The 19959-nt window shown below is 45.6% G+C and overlaps 1 protein-coding gene across 1 annotated transcript in view; it reads left to right on the plus strand.

The window, feature by feature from the left end:
* LOC144149659 (protein turtle homolog A-like) overlaps positions 1-19959 on the plus strand; it is a 721048-nt gene that overhangs the window by 686481 nt on the left and 14608 nt on the right. Inside the window, exons 10-11 of the mRNA XM_077681324.1 lie at positions 12717-12980; positions 17745-17951. Coding sequence (XP_077537450.1) covers positions 12717-12980; positions 17745-17951 — 471 coding nt within the window. The remainder of the gene's footprint in view (positions 1-12716; positions 12981-17744; positions 17952-19959) is intronic.

Genomic DNA, 19959 nt, shown 5'->3' on the forward strand with positions numbered 1-19959 from the left:
AAATTAATTATAATGACTTGACGCTCCCTCTGCGTGCTTGTTGCATTGGTATATGTTTAGTGAACCAGCTCTGAACTCTTAGTTATGTCCGTTCCAGAAACGTTCATTTTGCGTCAGTTTCAAGTCTTGGCCTAGTAATTTGCACTTGAATGCGCCACATTCGTATCGTTTGTCTTCCGCATAGCATGGCTCCCTTTAGGCTGACTCTTAGAAGCAGAAGAAATCTGCATTTTTGCACCATTGCGCCCTCTTCGATTGTCTCAGCACAGTTCTTAGCTTAGCCGTTGCCCTGTCTTCTCTCGATACTTCAGTGCTGGCTTTACGTCGCCACAAGCACTGAAATATACGCCATCATTTTCCAGCCTGTCTGCCTCAGCTTTCTGACCCTTCCCTTCTTCTCAGCCAGGCTGGTCTGTGTCGTTGGTACCAGGCATGCGCCGTAGCTTTGCGAACTTGCGATACTGAAAGTCTCTTCGACCTTTTCTAGCTTCTCTTTTACAGCTACCTCTGGAATCACATCATTGCTTAGTTCACTTGTGAGCTGGTTGTCCTGTGTTTTTAACTGATTCCTCTGGGCAGTATAACAGAGACATGCTCAAGCAAATTGCAAATCAAAAGCTCCACTTTCTCCGTCTTCCAAAGATTTCAATGTCGTATCAGGTAATTTTCCGACTCAATCGCATTCCTTGCATCATATCAGTCTGCCTTTCTGTGACGCAGGCTCTATCTATACTCATACTGTTACTAAACTATCTAAAGCAAAAAACGCCGACTGCTACCTACCCTGCACTCTCGTGAGCTAAAAATTTTGAGATATCGATGGCGTACCGTCACGTACTCCAATAGAGTGATATAAAGCATGCCTACATGGGTTTAAAGACAGGGTACATCTCGAAACCAAGTTATTTTGCCGCGCTGCCCCTGCACAGTATATCGAAGCCCGGTACACTGGCCGTTTGGAGGGTTAAAAACGCGCAGGAGACATCCTGACCAGCCTTTCTGTATACATGAAAACGACGTGTTAAGAGATCTCCCGTTTAAATTTTCCGCATACTCGTCGCCTCCTGCACCTTTACTCGCTTTTCGTGACGTCTTCTGCGTTTGAACCTGTCAACCATTGGATACTGGTTAGCACGAGCCAAGCCGTATAGTCTCAGTGGACCGGCCTTTTGCCGCTCTCTCTAGGAGCAGTTGCTAGTGGCTTTCTGGGGGCATGTAAAGCCGCGGGACGTTTACCGCCACACTTCTCGAAATACGCCAAACTACTACCGTGGCCTGCCCTAAGCTTTTTTTCTTCCGTGGTTTGGAGTCAGTGGTGAAATGATGTTGTTGACGATGATGTTGTTCGAGCGCCATATTAGGGCGTGCAGCGGAGTTTGAGAGTGACCAACTTTTGAACGCAACCTACATAAAATATTATCACGCATCTGTTATTCTGCCTCTCAAATTGGACCGCATGTAATTTATTTGTTGACAGCTACTGTAGCTGATACATTTAACCAGCAAACGAGGCCACGAAAACAATGAGGGGATGTCGGTAGGAACGTGAATCGTAAACACGGGTCGGAATGAGGCTTTTTATTTTTTTGCTCTTAGCACATGTATTGTTTATTTGTGGTTTCAATTTACATACACAGTTTCTCTCCTATAGTTCTGTTCACTTTCAAGAATTTTTGATAGTTTGTCCGTAAAAACAACAATGCAATCTCACGAAAAAAGCCGCGTACAAAACAAAGCCGAGCGTCTCAGCTGAGGCATACTATTCATGTGCAGCTTTCCCGCTCATGGCAGTCCTTTCAACAGTGATTACTCTGCAATTTTTTAGCAAAATGAAAAGTTCTTTTGCACAGCTAATATTTGGGATGAATGCTTGCTTTGTGCACAGTTTCAAGTCGCTCACTTTGCGCGACGAGGTTCCTGAGCCATGGAAACTATCCCATAGAAATTCATGGGGAGTAAGATTTGAGAGCGAATTACACCAAAAATATTCAGAAACCTGGAAACTACTTCTTCTAGTGTTTCAATCTTCACATTGACTTCTGACATTATGCCAAATATCACTTTCCTTAAGTGGTTTTGCTAGGTTCCTGAGAGGTTGGAAGTTTGAGCGAGAAAGCTGAGTATGATACAGGGTGATCAAAGTTAAGTCTACAGGTTTCTTTAAAATTAGGCGCTTAGATTTACGTTAACACCAACCATACAGTAAGGTTATGCACCCAGGGGGACACAGAATAAGGGGTGATTATTGATCTCAGTGGCCTAATTAACTAAAATGGGGATAATTAACTTTTTAGTGGCTGCACTAAGCGCACGTGTTTGTATTGGAAAGTTATACGCAATCGTCTTCCTACACAGTCTAATTTCGCAAAACTCTTCTAGTGCATCCGTAGCCCGAGATATCGAACTACGAAGTTTCATTTTCGGTCACATGATTACGCAAGCAAGGCAGTGAGGACCGCGGCAAAGCTGCTCCCTTTTGTGGACATCTTTGTGGTAACTTGGGATAACTTTTGTGATAACTTTTCACAAAAGTTATCACAAAAGGTTTCACGAAACTTTTCACCGAAGTTATCACTTTTGTGAAAAGGGATAACTGCCGATCTCTCACTCTCGGCTTGCGAAATCAGGAACAACAGCGGCTCTGAGTGCTGCAGTTTGCGATTACGCAAGCCAGGACTGTAACGGTACCGGTTATAACTTTTTCCTATGCCTCCACCCCTTGTCGAACTAAACACCGTGCGCAACAGGCACGTGGCAAAAGGGAGCTTTGCAGCGGTCCTCACAGCCTCGCACGCGTAATCATGTGAACGGCAATTAAACTTCTTAGTTAGATATCTCGGACGGCCGTTGCGCTATAATTCTGCCAAATGAAAGTGTGTAGAAAGCAGGGTGTTGAACCGGAACCGAACCGAACCGAAAACCGGAACCGAACCGGTATTTTTGCCGGAACTGAACCCGAACCCGAACCGTTATTTTTTGAGCACGCTGAACCCGAACCGGAACTGAACCGAAAAAAGAAATAACGGTTACCGGTTCATGCCGAAACGGTTCGACCCTCTGTTGTTGATATTGCACAGTCAATGGAATTCAGGCCTTTTTTTCTTTCACGTACCATCAATTTCGTACTTTTATTTTTTTAATTCGCATTTTTGGCATGCGGCATATAAAGAAAAGATAAGACATTAGGTAGAATAAAAAGACCGGGTACAAAAGCACAGGTAGTCAGGAAATTGATGACACTGTACAAGTCTAAAGGTAGGCATGGAGTCCGGTCTCGTGTAAAAAGTTCAGCAGCGACCTGCAGTAGCGGTATTCGTGCACCCACCGGTTGAAGTCCCCCGGTTTATCCCACCGAAGACCAACCACTCTTAGCGCACTGTCGCGAGCTGTTCTGGTTCCTGGGTACTTGCTTGCGCACTTTCCCCTCCAGACAAGTGAACACTATGACGCTCTATGTAACAACAGGGGAAATGAATGAGGACCAATGTAGCAATGGTCTGTTGCTGCTGGAGGCACGAGCGTAGTGCAAGCTGACCAAACGAAATGTCATTCTCGGCAGCTTGCAGGGGATATAAAACGACTTTGCCCTTCCCTAGCTGCGACTTCATTGGAGCAATCAGGCTGCAGGAGTGCTCCACTGCGCAACAGCGAAAGCTCACACCCGATGTGTGCAAACTTTTTGCATTTCATAATTTGTTTAATTAAAAGGTCCGACACCTGCAAATTATTAATACTTGACAAGTGTGACCGCAGGAGCTGCTCAGTGGCTAAGCCGTTTGCCCAACTCGCTACATTGCTTCTACTGCTACTCGTTCCGGAGGGGAGTACTGCTGTGGACGAATTAAAGAGCGTCTACCCAAAAGGTCCCATCTCATGCTCCGCGTGTCAAATTTCCCTTTCATTTTGTAACCGCATTATCTGTTATAAGATTCCGCAGTGTAGCACACGGAACGATGGCAGGGGTTCAGGCGGTACGAGGACATACTGATTGTAATGCACACTTTCGGTATCGCAAAAGGAATTGCAGTGGTCAGAGCAATGCAGTGACTGAGCGTTAACTAAAGCTTACTTTTAACAAAAGTGTGGCTAACACATTCGATAAGGTGACAGCTAACAAATTATTCAGGGTGACCAAATATTCTAATTCATTGGTAGTATTTATGTGCCTGTTGTAGGATTTTGCTGTTTTGTTACAAATGTAAAAAATGTGCGCCATTAGAATAAGCGCTAGTATTTGAACGCGCCAGTACGCAGGACTAAATTTAAGGCTTCAAGGTTAGCGTGATGGGCGATTGCATAGCGACAATTGCAATTTCAACAAAAAAGGAAAGGACAGAAAATATATCCCACCGTCATATCTCTTGGCGGTGGCTTTATGAATAGTCGCTAGGACAACATAAAGTCTGAGCGATAAAGAAGGTGGTAAATCGTCACCACTTCATCTGTTTTTCTAATATCTCGTGACTGTTTAAAGTTTGCTTTGCAATTTGCACCACTGCCCTTGGGGAACAGCAGCATTTTGAATTTTTGTTTGTGTTTTGATTTGACGGTCGTTTGAACTAGTAAATGTTTTTTTTTTTCTAATTTCAGTGATAATTCAACTCATCGAACCGGTTCGCGAACCGGTTCGGTACGTGATTTTGTCGAAACGGAACTGAACCGGAACGAAATTATTTCAACCGAACCTGAACCGTAACCGAACCAGTATTTTTTTCTGTTCGACACCCTGGTAGAAAGACGACTGCGTGTAACTTATCAATACGAACATGCCTGCTTACTGCAGCCACTAAAAAGTTAGTTATCCAATGGGATCAATACTGGGATCAATAATTACCACCTCATTTTGTGTCCCCCTGGGCGCTTTGCCGTACTGTAGAGGTGGCGTTCCATAAATCTAAGCGCCAAATTTAAAAAAAAAAACAAGTCTGTCGACTTATCTTTGATCACCCTTCATAATACTTGGTAGCTGTGGTTGCGTCTTTTAAAATTGATCACATGGCTAGCGAAAGTTCCCCCATATATTTACTTTACGTTTACATGTCTCTGTCTCAGTGCCTGTTAAAGAAAAACGCTTTGCACATTGTAGAAAGACGTGGTGTCACAAAATGTACAGCAGGAAAGTTTACTGGTAGGAAAAACCGGTTTTCACGCTTCTGGCATCTTCTGCATCAAAAGGCAACTATGGCAGTGGAGGGTGGTATAGTTGTAGAAACGAATTTTCTCGCTTTTAAAATTCCCTGCGTTAAAAAGCAGCTATGGCTGCGGAGGGTGGTACATTTTTATTCACGACACACAAGTGTACCGGCTCAAGCCAACTTGCTCTTACAGTAGTGCCCCTTTAAAAAATACACCGCATATGAGATTAAGCGAATACAAATAAATATAGTTTCTAGTTTTTTTTTTTCCAACCGTATATCTGAAGGTGCCGTTGGTGTTGTACAGTCATTCCGTAGACGACATCTGCCCATGACGGGAATGTGTAAATAATTCGGACATTTCTGAATGCCTCCATTCCACGCCCTTACCATGCAGCCACGGAAACTTCATGCCCAGTGCTGATTAACGCAAGGGGATAGTCACGCCATTGGCGTTCATCCGCACTCTTCGTTTTTAGTAGGACGTGTGACTGCTTGCTCACATAACCGGCTCTGAAAGGCCGCCGAGAGCGACCCTTACTATAGAAGCAGTCAGAATCCAGTCAAGGGCATAGGTAGTCTTTCCAGTGTTTCATTTTCCTTCTTTTAGTTCCCGTTTCATTATTATTTTCACATAAAATAAATGGTGGATTCATTCGGCAACGAGGCTGCGCCTGTTCCGCCACTCACACAGCGCACATGCTAATGCTTTATTCTGTTCATTATCAGAGAGTACATACAGAGCCGGCTGTGTGTGTACAGAGTACATACAGAGCCGTAAAATGGGTCTGCCAAAACCAACAGGGAGCTTGTGCGGCGTCGCCCGGGAGCAGCGGCCATCAGTATGTCAAAAGTACTCGTTGATAGCGATAACTGAATACAGAGAAGAAAAAAAAAAGGAAAAAGAAAAGAAAAAAACATGAAAAAAGAGAAAAAAAACACAAGCAAAAGAAAAGATAGAGGGAAAAAAGAGAAACAGAAGCAAACAAAAATAGAACAGAGAGTTTTAGCTGACCGTTTTCGACGGTACGCTTCGGTAGCTGGCGGCCCGCTCAGCGGAACCGGAACCAATGCCGTTCGCCGCCAAGCGCGCCACGCATACGCAATGGCGCTCCCACTTGCTATCGGAGCGGAGCGGACCGTGCAAAACGTTCAGGTAAAACTCGCTAATAAGTCAATATTGGTGATAACTACAAATTGATCATGTTTCTCATCACCAAAAAACCACTAGAAATCAAAGATATAACGAAACGGTCACCGCGCACACATACATACTTCAGCAACATTCTAATGCTAGAATGGCAGCACGCAAATGTTTCCTCGTAGTCGTAGAGAACATTTCGTCAGGCAATTAATTGAAAATAGCAGGTGTATAATACGGCCTTACAGCCATTCCGTAATGGGTACGGACCCTTGGCGTCATAAAACGAGGTATATGCCGGAGAGGTATAGGTTTAACATTGAGAGTTCAGTAATCCGTACACTAGAAATATTTTAGCCCGGCGATTTGCTTAAACAAAATATAAAACGATGGTAAGCCGCTTCCCGGAGGTTATAGATTTAACGGAATGCAAGAATTCTCCGCCTCTGCATGCACCGTGGGACGAAAGTGAAGTCCTGGTGTGCACGGGAATGAGGTTCTCCGCTATTGTCGCTCGCTGCTTGTACTAATTAGTTACCGCTAATTCACACCTAACACAATTTGTGAGCGCTGCTTGCAACTAATATTCGTGCAATGAAGAAATGCATCATCATGGTGCCTTAAACGATAGCCGATCTGACGCCAGCCTCTCCAATGGTGCTTGCCTGCACCATAACTCATGAGTATCTTTTTTAATGCGATACTGTCAAAGGGAGCAATGCCTTGTCGATAGCGCGGGACAGACTTCCGTACTTGTTTTGGGACTGGTATTAGAATACCCGGTGAAGTTTAGTGACTGCAATTATTAAGCGACGCACCAAAATTGTTTAAGTATTGTTACGTGTGTAATGCGCGACAAAACGCAGACGGCGCCGACGCAGCGTTCCTGTAAACGTGATCTACATATATATATATATATATATATATAACTGAAGTGCTAACATTTTAGTGGCATTTAAAAGAAAATAATCTGAAGAAAAGAAGCTGACATATCTGCACTGCTAAGCTGCTAAAATGCAAACGAAAATTGCATAACTATATAAATGACACATCCGCTTGAATGACACTTTTACAATACTCTACGAGCGTATGAGCGGGGCGCAGTGCCAACGAGTGGATGAAACAAGAAATGGCTGTTTCTGATGAGGGCTTTGGACTTATTCTGAATTGACCGGCTTTAATAATTTGGAGTGACTCTAGTTTTATCTCCAGTTAAATATATATATATATATATATATATATATATATATATATATATATATATATATATAACTGGAGATAAAACTGGTGTCACTCCAAAATATTAAAGCCGGTCAAATTGTAAAGGTGCCATTCAAGCGGAGGTGTCATTTATTTAGTTATGCGATTTTCATAGTCATTTTAGCAGCTTAGCAGTCCAAATATGTCAGCTTCTTTTCTTAAGATTGTTTTCTTTTAAATGCCACTAAAATATTACCACTTCAGTCTATACAGGCAATAAAAGAAAGAATGCGAGAACCTTTAGTGTAATTTTTGTGACTATTGTGCTATTACAAAAAGTATTCGCGCAGTAAAACGTTATGGAATTGAACGGAAGGTGAGTCTCATCTGACTCGTCGTTAGGTGTTTGCTCATGGGAAGGGAAGAGAGGACCGTATAAAAAGTAAACAAGAACAAGATTAAAAATGCAGAATCTGTGAAGAAAACCGGCAAACCTATGCACTGTGTATACTATGTACCTTGAGCCAAGTGAAAAGGGGGAGAAAAAACACATATACACGCACGCAAACACAAGTACACGTACGCACGCATAGAGAGAGAGAGAGAGAGAGATAGAGAGAGAGAGAGAGAGAGAGAGAGAGAGAGAGAGAGAAAAGAAAGCCACATGTGAAGCACGTCAAAGTAGGCATAGGGGTTGGTGTTTTTTTCTCGTGGACATAAAACTTTTGATCTCTCTCTCTCTCCGTAGCACGAAAATAGAAATTCTGAAATATTTCTAGCACGGAAACGGGAGGAAAATAATGGCTACGGCTTAGCTCAGCTAACCTTGGATATGATTTGAGCCAAAGCTTAGCATGGTGTGGTTGAGTCTTGCTTTCACTTCGTTAAGCTTTGGTTTAGCTGTATTGCCGACCACGTCTCAAAGCCGTTCGGTTCCGTGCGACGCTCAAAGAAGGGGGCCGGGCGAATGCGGTGTTCGCCGGGGGCGAACGCGGCGTTCATTCATGACGAACGCACCGTTCCTTTTCGCCGGGCACGAGACGAGTCACGTTGCCCAAAACGACCCAGCGCCGCATGCATGGGAGGCAGCGGGGGTGGTCGGCTCTTTCGTCCGCAGCGGCGGTGGCGACCGCTGTCTGCGCCCGCAGGCGCCAACAGCGGGCCCGGCGAATCACACGATGCGCTTGGAGGGGTGTGTCCCCGGGGAGGAATGTGTCTCCCGTCAAAAGGTGACCTTGCGCATCCTCCACAAAATCGCAGGACAAAAGTAGCAAAGCTTTGCTTTAAAACAATGCTGCCTGGGTGCACCCGAGCTGGCGGTGTGGCGCTTGCTACCGTAACCCTCAAGCGTAGGATACAACTATAGTCCCATCAATACGGCGAGTAAAGAGGCTAAGACGCCTGCAGGTACCAACTGAGGATGACCGGCGTGAACATCACAGAAAAAAAAAAGAAAAAAGAAAAAGAGACCATGCAGTGAAACTTGATATCTGGCACACTAAGGCAATCCCTTCGTTCCATGTGGCCGCAATGCCCGCGAGTGTCCCAGCATGCCGCTAACATAGCGAATTCCACGAATCATAACAACATGAATACCATTCAACTCAAAACTGCCTCTGCTGTGGCACTGCGCATGCAGAATGTTATACTTGTACTGCTTTAGCCCACCACGCATAGCGAGCTTTTGCGCCAAATCGTACGCTACAGATCATCATCCGCCGAAATTTAATTCCTGGCTGCATAGATTGGCCGATAGAGCCCATTGTGGTGAAACTTAACCACAGGAAAGTCTCTCAGGGTACAAACCTCACTTCAGTAAAATGATAATGTTTAAGGTCATTCCGGAATATGCATTCTCTCAAATTGGTTGAACATTTGTGGTTCCCATAAGCAAATCCACAGGGGTTTGATTACCACGGTTTTCAGGAAAAACTAATTGCACTCAAAGCAACTGATGACGATGTGGGGGCAGGTAGAGTATACAAGCGATGATTGCAACTGTGCGCAAACGTTTTGTGTGTGTGTTTGTGTGTGTGTGTGTGTGTGTGTGTGTGTGTGTGTGTGTGTGTGTGTGTGTGTGTGTGTGTGTGTGTGTGTGTGCATGTGCGGGTGCGCGGGTGCGTGTGTGTGTGCGTGCGTGCGTGCGTGCGTGCGTGCGTGCGTGCACGCGTGCGCGACGAGAAAATATCAGCCACCTATGGTCCCGGCGCACAGTTACCCTCTGGTGTAGCTTTTTTGGACCCGTCGCGAAGGGTTGGGGTCGGTTTTTCTTAAAGGGACACTGAAGTGAATTTGTCAAGCTCCCGTTTTTGCTTGCACTGTGTAGACTGGCTCAAATTAGCACACTTTTCATCGTTTATCCGGTTGACAAATCGGTAATTATTTTACAAAGCGCGAAAGAAGAAAAACTACCATGCGCGGTTTGCGGCGGCCGCACAAACTAAGCTGTGACGTTGGGAGGAGGGGGCGCCGTGATTGGACGATGCCCAAGGTTAGCAATCAAACAAGTTTCGGTTTCGGTTTCGGTCTGTAAAACAACATGTTTGACATTCGATGGCGTCGTTGGATGGGCATTCTCAATATCCCAGTTATCGTAGTACCGCGCTTCTGCCATGTTGTCGGCTGTAAAATGCATAAGGTAAGCCTCCCAGGCCGGCTTGGAATCGTAGCATTCACTATCTGAGGCCTACGCAGTGCATGAACGCCCTCCGCGTCCCCGCAGACGCTCAAATGCATGCGCTTTTCCCCCATATTTGGAGCTTGCCTCGCTCATGCCTGTATCGTAAAAAGCGTGTTCGCACCAGGCCGAGGGTCTGTTGATTCTGGCCTGTGCCCACTGCCGCAAGCAGTCGGTGCTTATGGCAACAGCACGCCAACGAGAACTCGCTAGCGCGGCAGTGCCAGCCTGCGCGAGTTCTGTGGACTAGTTCGTGGAGCAATGAACGTTGCGGCCAAAAAAAAAGGTGAACTCAGTATAGAAAACATCGGCGAAAAACAAAAAAGTTAACTCATACAAAAAAAGCATGTACCCGCGGCGATTCGAACTTGTGACTGGCAAAACACTTGCGATGACATACCTAGCACCCCAGACGACTAGGCCACAGGGGGCCGCTGGCGGCGATGGAAAAGATAAGGTATATAATGTATAACCAGTTTACACTTTTATTTAGTTTTAGTATTTCAAGCAGCTTAGGTGACTATTTGTTGTATTGCGCTCGTGAAGTAAGCGTCCCCCGAGTTTCTACAATAGCTCACGTCTAGCAATTGCATTTCGTAGACGGGAAAGCGTTCGCAGATGCGTAGTCGTGCTGCTGACCGCTCTGCTTGTTCGCCCAGCGCAAAAAAGTGCTTCCCGCACCCTAGTTTTACGCTGTACGGTAAAAATATCAGTTGATTTTATTTCCTTAGTACCTATATTGACTTCGCTTACTCTTCTCCCCCTTTAAGAGGCCCTATATTTTCCTACTGGCGTACCAGTCAGGGAAGCGTTGCATGTGCGCTTGTGCAGCGCTTGTTTGAAGCGACCTGGACTTGGAGCTAGATACAGTGTACAAACTAACGAAGTAAATAAAGGCGCATTCTTCCATTCCCAAACGTGTTGTGGCTTAGTTTCAACTGATCGAGCGAATTGCGACGACCCGTTGGCGGCCGACTGACTCGGTCGCGGAAGGTCGGCGAGCCGTGCCGTAGCGCAGCCAATTGTCAGCTCCTCTCCTGCTGACGTCACACGAAAACGCCACAGAAGATGGGCGAGCGTAAAGAGAGGAGGACAGCATTTTCGAATTGATTTTTCTACTAAATAAATTCGCGTAAACGCGCACAGAGTGGTCGAAACAGGGCCCAGGGACTCCGGACTACAGTTTGCGCTCGTAATCCCGCATTGTTTACAAATCACTTCAGTGTCCCTTTAAGTGCATACCATATGTTTCATATTTACATTTGATATGATTTGTTTTTTTTTTTTTTGGGGGGGGGGGGGGGTAGACGCATGGTGTAACGAATGAGGCGGGCCTGAAGGGACATTCTTCGTAATGGTGGGCTTATCTTTCGTAAGCTAAACGCTATTGTTTTGCCACGTAAAATTAATTTACGCAGTGTCTAGGGTGCCGTCAGATGGTGCTCCGTCTCCGCCCAGGAGCCGGTTACTAAAGGGCCGTTCGATGGTATTCTAATTATTAAGCATAGGCTGGAAAGTTCCAGAGCATCTGCTATAGGGTGCAAAGGTTCCGTCTTAGCTCCGTCATACCAAGGCAGTGGTTCGAGTCTTTGGCTTTGCCAGTTTTTGTTTTAGCTTAAATTATAATTGTAATGGATTATTTCGAATGACTTTTTTGTATTAATTAGGTTAAGTTACGTAGACTGCGTTGCATTAAAGAAAGCGAAGAGTACCAAAGAAGGCGTCTTCCCGCGAAGGGCCATTCGACTACACTACAGTGGAGTGGTTGTGGTACCGTTGAACGGCACCTTAACCGCAGCGTTTGTTTAAATAGGGAAGAATGGAGTTTCAGCTCATATAGCTACTCAAATGTATTAATCGAAGTAGCGGCTTTGATAACGCAGATATATCACTTTTTATTTCTGTCTGTTGTGTTGTGCTCAAGTTTTTCCTAGTTTATTCCAGTGGTTTGATCATTTTTATCACGAAGTTTTTCCTGCAAAAACGTCTTGATTCCACAATAAAGAGGTGTTCCAGCAAAACAATTTCTCCCGGTTATGTTTAATTGGTGAACTTCGTTTGTATTGATCAGCAGCAGGTGGCATGTAACTCAAGAGATGTGAGCAACGTCCACGCAAAAATGTCTCGAACTTCACCGCGGTCTCCTTCTGGGCTTGCATTTTCAAAGCGAAATCTAGTTGTCCTCAATAAGAATATCAGTGAAAGAATAAGCAGCAGATATGGTTTTCGCGGAAGACAACCCTTTGATGAGGAAGCGAGGTGCATCTTTGTCCTAGTGTCTGCAACCTCGTTAAATGTCGAGAGAAATACGCCACCTGGTTGGACTGCACCTTCCACGCATCGCAACAAGAGTTGTTCTAGGAAAACTACGCACGAGCGCTTGTCGAGGGAAGCGAATATACACTGCCGTGAAAAACTCGAATCCCACCGCCAGCACTGCGCTCGGTGACAGGATCTCTTAGTCCCAACTTCGCTATCTCGCTTAAGCTGGTGCTAATTAGCCCCCGCAGACACACACACGGGACCCCACTCTCGGTAATGTCCCTTTCCTCCTCCTTCCCAGTGGAAGCTAGCGAAGAAGAACCTCAGTTGACGCTGGAGTTGCGGCGGCCTCTGTCGGCGACGGCTGGAGCTGCCAACGCGAGTCGTGCCAGCGCCGCTTGGAGTCGGACGCAAGCGGGTCGGCGCTCCCTCTGGCTCCGTGGCCTGGCCCCCGACTCGCCGCTCGAGCTGCTGGTGTTCGCCGACAGCCCCAGGGGTCGCAGTCAGCTCGCTGCTCTGCGGGCGCACACCCTGCCAGAAGCCGTCGTGCCGGGCAGCGGCAGAGGTGAGGGCACGCGAGCGCTGGTGTGAGAGGTGTCTACGGTCAAGTGAGGGAAAGAGGGAGGTTGAAGAGAGTTTGTACGAGTTTCACAGAATTCGGAACGGGTTCAAGACTGACAAAGAAGATTTCGCTCTGAGTGAACGCACTGGGTAAATTTACCACTGAGGGAATGAACCAAGTAGTTTTTCGTGGAAGAGTTGTGCAACACAGTAATCCTCGGAAGGAGATCCGGAATGCATAAGCGAAATTATGGAAGAAACTGGAGCCCCTAGTGTGAGTAACTATGTCTCGGTTAAAAATATTTTATAGGAATATTTTTGTTTTTGTTTTTTTTATATTATTACCTGTCGTTAAGGAGAAATAAAGCAGATTCGGCTTGTTGGAGACACAATGAGAAGAGAGATATTATAGCCACGAATACATCACCCTCTCAGTTGATATTTAGAAGTTATTAAGTCCTAATGAACTACACCAACAGTTTCTCAGTATCCTCCTTCCTCTTTCGTTTCTGGCTTCATGTACTGATGAAGTCGAACAAGTAACTGTGGACTTGGATTTCCACAATTTCGTGCTAGAAAGACGCTAATATGATAAACTGTAGTTCAGCTCCTCCGCTGAACAGAGCACACATCATATGGGTCAGATTGCCGCCCTGCAGTATAGCTGATGCGTTCATTTCGTATATACTAAAATGCAATCAAACCCGGCCCCTAAAACAAATTTATTGCAATTAAGCTAAAGGAGCTGAACTCTAAGATGCCAGAATTACTTCCTGGTTTATACAAATGTTGTTATAATAATTAGGCCACAATAGATGTGCTCTAAGATGCTTAATTTTAATCACACCATACAACCTGCGCTGCAGACTCACACGCTTACAGTCGCTCCTTTTCAGCCATATTGAAAAATTGCCTTACATTGTCCCCGACACTTTTGTCTTTAGAACCGCTAAGATGGTGACGGCGCGAACTACCCAACGATCAATTTGTGAAATATTTTTTTAGCTACGTTTCGTAATCAATCTTCGCGCTTTTAAAAATTTATGTTTCGATGAGCCTACCTGGTCATATCTGGCATATCGAAACGTTGTATGTGTAAGTAAATAGGTAAATCTAGAACAGCGACTTCGGTGACGAGGAGCACTTCAGCAAGGCTATGTATGGAAGTTCCTCGGTGACTTTGATAGTGTGTCATGAGCGGCAGTCTGATCTATAGTAACTCCCTGTGACCGGAACTTATTTTGCTCCTCAATACACCTCAGGACATCCAACTTTTGAAAAAAAAAGAACGCCAAGAACACTTGAATATTTCTAGTGAGGTGTGAATGGGAATGCATTTATGTCCAGTTGAACGCCGCCTCCTCCGATTTTGGCTGCTCCTCCGATTTTTTTTTCTGGAGTAATGTTTTAGGTGCAGAACACTTTGTGTGCCCGCCCTATCGTCGTAGCTCGTTCGCTGTCACGAGGTATCGCCACCCCCGAAATCAGGCGAAGCAGCGACATAACGGACCCATACAGAACCCCACGGCATAACGGCATAACACAGAAGCTTCGAAAAACAAGCGATAGTCATAACCACTCCAAACTCATGAACCGCTGGCACTTGTCACGCATCTCCCCATTATTTATCACAAAGAAAAGTGCAGGTACATTTGAGACAAAATCTCTGTAATTAACCGGCAGCCCCCGCGTTCATTTAGTTAGGAGGGCTCGTTGGCTTGGTTTGTACGATAGTAAGAGAAAAAAGTGAAGCCGTTCCACTCAACGTCAAAGTTATCGGAAGTGCAGAGCAGTGATTCCCCATAATGGGCTGTGGTTGGTTATACGCTTACTGGTACCACCCATCACGCTCTTCACCGCCCTGTCTCACTCCTTCCTTGATGAATTGAAGGGAAGCTTGTCCAATGCAATCCGAATTTCCCGTCTTCGCAGTGCTCGCGCGCACCCTGCCTGGAACAGCGCGATCGGGATCTGGCACGTGCCGCACCTCACTGCGCAGTTTGAAAAGCGTCGCGGCTGGCCGCCATTTTTACGCTTACTGTCGTAAAATCCAACCCCATGGGCGTTTCTAACCAAGTAGATACAGGAGCTGCCGGTTATATGCACAAATTTTGCCTCAAATGTACGTGAAGTTTTTTCTTTTTTTTTTGCGCCAAACAACGAGGAGATGTATGACAAGCGCCAGCGGTTTAGGAGCCTCGAATGGTTATGACTACTTGAACCGCTTGTTTTTCGAAGCCTCTGTTTGGGTCCGTTACGCCGTAACACAGTGGGGCCCTACTTAGGTCCGTTATCCCGCTGCGCCGCCTGATTCCGGCAGTCGTTTGACATTGTGACAGCCTACAAGCTCCGATGACAAGGCAGGCCCCTAAAGTGCTCGGCACTTAAAAGGGGCCACGCAGACACCCGTTTAAAACTGCGCAGTAAGTCTCCGGCACGTGTGAGATAAACGCAAGCGCAAAATGAACAGAGCTCCCGCACGTTCTGTTTCAGGCAGAAGGCACCCTAGCCCTTCAAAAGAGGGTACTTTTAATTCTGCTGGACAAACCTCTGTTCAATTCGTCAAAGAGGAGTGAGACAGGGACGGGAAAAGCGTTAGCGTTGGTAGCAATGAGCGGATAATGGCGCCACAGCCTCTCTGTCGAATCACTGCTCTGCACTTCCCACAGCTTTCCCGTTGAGTGGAACTGCTTTAATTTTCGAGACATCACGGGACTCGTATGGAGGGCCACAAAGAGTTTCTTGCGTCGTCCTCTCTTTCGTGCATTCTGCGTGTCGCTGCTGCCCAGGTTGCGTCCACAAACGATGCAGATGCTTCCCACTCCATACATGTTCAGTATGTACTGCCGCGCAAACTGGCCTGGCTTTATGGTGACTGTTGCATTGCTGGTCGAGGCCAGCGCGGCTTGTGCTTGTTCCCTGTGAGATACGAAATACATACAGACAGGCCAATGTAAAAACAAGCATATATACACCACTACTACCACCATTGACCTCTACCCACTAACAGCTTTACTGCGAAAACTGAGCGTCTATTCCTCTGCTCCATTTTCAAACTTGAAGTGTTTATTCATAAAGTAAATACTTGGTCGGTCACATGGCCGCCATATCTAATTATAACTTGTCGGAATTAACCTTTCTTATTTCAGGAAGTCACACTCTTTTGGATGCATTCGTTTGAAGCCAAGTCTCCTGTTAGCACTCCGTACGTTTGTTTAATCACCCCATTCCGGCTGCCCTCATCCTTTGGCTCGTGGACTTCAAGAGGGGATTTCCAGTAGCATACGTCATTATATACACTGGGGTTGTCAGCTTGATCTAAACCTTCTTCTGTTAGTTGGCAGAGTTGAAATGTCTATCCGGTATTTTCAGCCTGCTTGAATTGTGCTTAAGAGGTTTTGTGCTTTTCAAGCTGCATGTGTTCATGGTGTTCAGCCGAAGCTTCGCCTGCTTTTGAGTTATTTGTAATTTGTATCTATGGAAGATGCGCTGGAATATCAATGTTTGTATAACGCGCTTGCTAATGAAGTTGCTCATAGCACGATGTGTGCACACACTTCACACAGGAGGATGCTTTCTCTACACTTCCTTCGAGATAGCATGCACTACTGTATTGAATGAGCTCCAAAGAGCCTCGGCGCAAAGGCTAACTTGAGCGTTGAGCACTAATGGTGTCGCACTGTCATCTCAAAACAGGCCTTTTAAGTGCAAAAAGTTATCGAAGAGCTTTTGTTCTGTTTCCATTACTTTGATGCTCTGCTCGAAGTAACTCTTTTCCCGCATGCTCCTCCAACGTTTCGCGCCAGGAATGCATCATACACCTTTTCAAGGCTCATGAAGATCACACAACCTTCTTGATTGTGTTTGCGGACATTCCGCATTTGTGGACATTGCACAATACGTCTACCCATTGCTAAGAAATTTTTCTAGTACTCGCCGTCCTCTCTTTCGGGGTCGATATAAAAATTATGGTACAAATAGTCCGAATTCAGCCGATAAAACTAATGCGAAACTGGTGTTGAATTTGAGGTTGAGTTGAGGTTAAAATTAGGCCGACTGTGGATATTCCAATGTGGGGAACGTTGTGTCAGCACACTTATTTTGAAGGGATGATATTTCAACCTTGCCCTACGCATGAGAGATGATGTTTTTGACTGACGTGACATCAAATCACTCCAGCCGTTTTGTCACCATGAGCGCTGCACTACGTATACCAAAGCTGACCTCACAGTAGACGAAGGCTTCAGTTGGGTTGTGCATCGTCCCAAACAATTGAAAAATGCGTTGTTGTCCGGCATGTTATTTTGAACACAGACATGAAAATTGTACATAAAAGCCATCTTTTATTCCCACTCTCTGCTCCCTTGTTGGGTTTTCAGTTTTCAGGGTTTTCAGTATCTTATACAAGACACCATGAACGAATGCGGTGAAAATTAGGTCAGGGGTACAAGCGTTCCTCGTCAACGGTTTTACTACAATGGAGGGGTCAATAATTCCCTCCGGTCTTTTCTTCCCTTCGGTTGTAATAATATAACTGTGGCAGATCCGTAAAGTTTCAGTAAACAAGAATTACAACTCTGCCTTTGCAACACCAAATTCTTGTCAAGCCTTCTGTAATGACGTGGCATTTTTACTAACGGAAGCAGTGCCCTCACTCACCCCTTATAATGAAGTTTTGGTCTTGCTGCTAAATTACATTTTTCTCGATTACAGCAATTTCATGTAGTAGCTGGCTGACCTTGCGGCCGTCTTCTGTGACTTCTTTCAGCCGAAGAGAGGCGTACACAGCAGCACCCAGTGCCGCCTGGCGCAGAGGAAAAGGAAGAAGACCAGCCGGAGGAAGCGGACAGAAGCCATGAAGAAAGTAGCTGCTGTCCGCCGTTGGTGACACTGGCATGCGCCCTCTCAGCAGCCCTGTTGGTGATGCTTCCCGCTGCAGTATTGATTGCACTTCGATTAAGGAGGAGATACTACCGTAAGTACACGCCTGAATGGTTTTCTTTCTACATCGCCATAGGAATTCTGAGAATTCTGCCATTTGGAGCCAGGAAGACAGTCAATGGAGGCACGTGAGACAGTCAGTGCCTGTCTTTGTGCCTGCCCTGATAATGACGACTGTCTAGAAGCGGCACAGGGTATCTGACCATCACAATTATTAAGTGGGATCTTGAAACAGTGAAATGCCGACTATCAGTGACTGTGATGCCAAAAAAAAAGCACTAACTAAAACACACACACACACACACACACACACACACACACACACACACACACACACACACACACACACACACACACACACACACACACACATATATATATATATATATATATATATATATATATATGTATATATCAGTGTGTCGAACCGACAAAATTACCGGTTCGGTTACGGTTCTCGTTCAGGCGGAATCATTTCGTTCCGGTTCAGTTCCGGTTCGACAAAATGACGTACCCCACTGGTTCGCGAACCGGAACCGGTTCAAGAGATGGAACCGGGTCGCGAACCGGTTCGATGCGTTGAATTATCACTGCAGTGAAATTCGAAAAAAACATTTAGTAGTTTAAACGACAGTCAAATCGAATTACAAACACAAATTCAAAATGCTGCTGTTCCCCAAGGGCCCTGGCGCAATTGCAAAGCAAACTTGAAACAATTACGAGATATTAGAAAAACATGAAGTGGTGACGATTTACCACCTACTTTCTCGCCCAGACTTTATGTTGTCCTAGCGAATATTCGTAAAGCCACCGCCAAGAAATGTGACGGTGGGATATATTTTCTGCCCTTTCCTTTTTTGCTGAAATCGCAATCATCGCTATGGAATCGCCCATCATGCTAAGCTTGAAGCCTTAAATTTAGGCCTGCGTACTGGGGCGTTTAAATACCAGCGCTTAATACCAATGGCGCACATTTTTTATATTCGTAACAAAACAGAAAAAATCCTACAACAGCGCATAAATATTACCAATGAATTAGATTATTTGGTTGCCCTGAATAATTTCTTAGCTGTCACCTTATCGAATGGGTCAGCCACACTTTAGTTAAAAGTAAGCCTTACTTAACGCTCCATCGCTGCATTATTGCTCTGACCACTGCAAGGACTTTTCCGATAGCTATACCGGATGTGTGCATCACAATTTATGTCATCGTACCGCCTGACCCCCGGCTATCGTTCCGTGTGCTATGTGGCGGAATCTTATAACAGATTATGCTGTTACAAAATGAAAGGGAACTTTGACGGGCGCAGCAGGAGATGGGACGTTTTTGGGTAGACGCTCTTCAATTCGTCCTCAGCAGCACTCCCCTCCGGAACGCGTGGCATTAGAAGTAGCAAGTTGGGCAGTCAGTACAAGTACACCTTCGAAAAAAGCAGATCTGAAAGAGGCAAAACTGCAAAACAATCAGAAAAGATGATCGCTTGGCGAATGGGACAGTGTGAGATACCGGCCTGCCTTTCTGCACGTGTCATCTGCTTTATTACTGTTTCTGCTTCCAAGACAAGGTCGAGGGCTGCAGTTTCTTGCCAAGGGATTAAGTGCGCACCTTAACAGTTTTCCCTGACCTATCTCTTGTTATTTGTATCGGAAAAAACGGAACTTGTCCACTATACTGTACTCAAAAACTGACCACGGAACTCACTTCGTTCGCATTGATGACACGTTTGGTTGTGAAAGGCAGGGCAAAGAAAAGTATAGAGCAATATATAGCGGAAGAACGACGCAAGGCAGACCTGGGCCATGGCTGCCCTTCGCGGGGACGATAACTTTACTAACAGGGGCGCTTTCATCCTTATTATGATGAACGGCGCATACCCAGCGGGAGATTTAACATCCTCCCGCGCCTGAGATAATCGATGGGTGCACAATAAATCCGTGATACTAACATTTTGGGTTTTGTGTCCATAAGGTCAATCTTTGCGACGCGGTCCTGGAATGCTATCCTCTTTCGTCTCCACCGGTGCTTGCGCCGTCGTGCAGAT

Source organism: Haemaphysalis longicornis, unplaced genomic scaffold (genome assembly GCF_048455015.1).
Source record: "Haemaphysalis longicornis isolate Haplotype H1 unplaced genomic scaffold, Haemaphysalis longicornis Haplotype H1 scaffold_1, whole genome shotgun sequence".
NCBI classification, from domain to species: Eukaryota; Metazoa; Arthropoda; class Arachnida; order Ixodida; family Ixodidae; genus Haemaphysalis; species Haemaphysalis longicornis.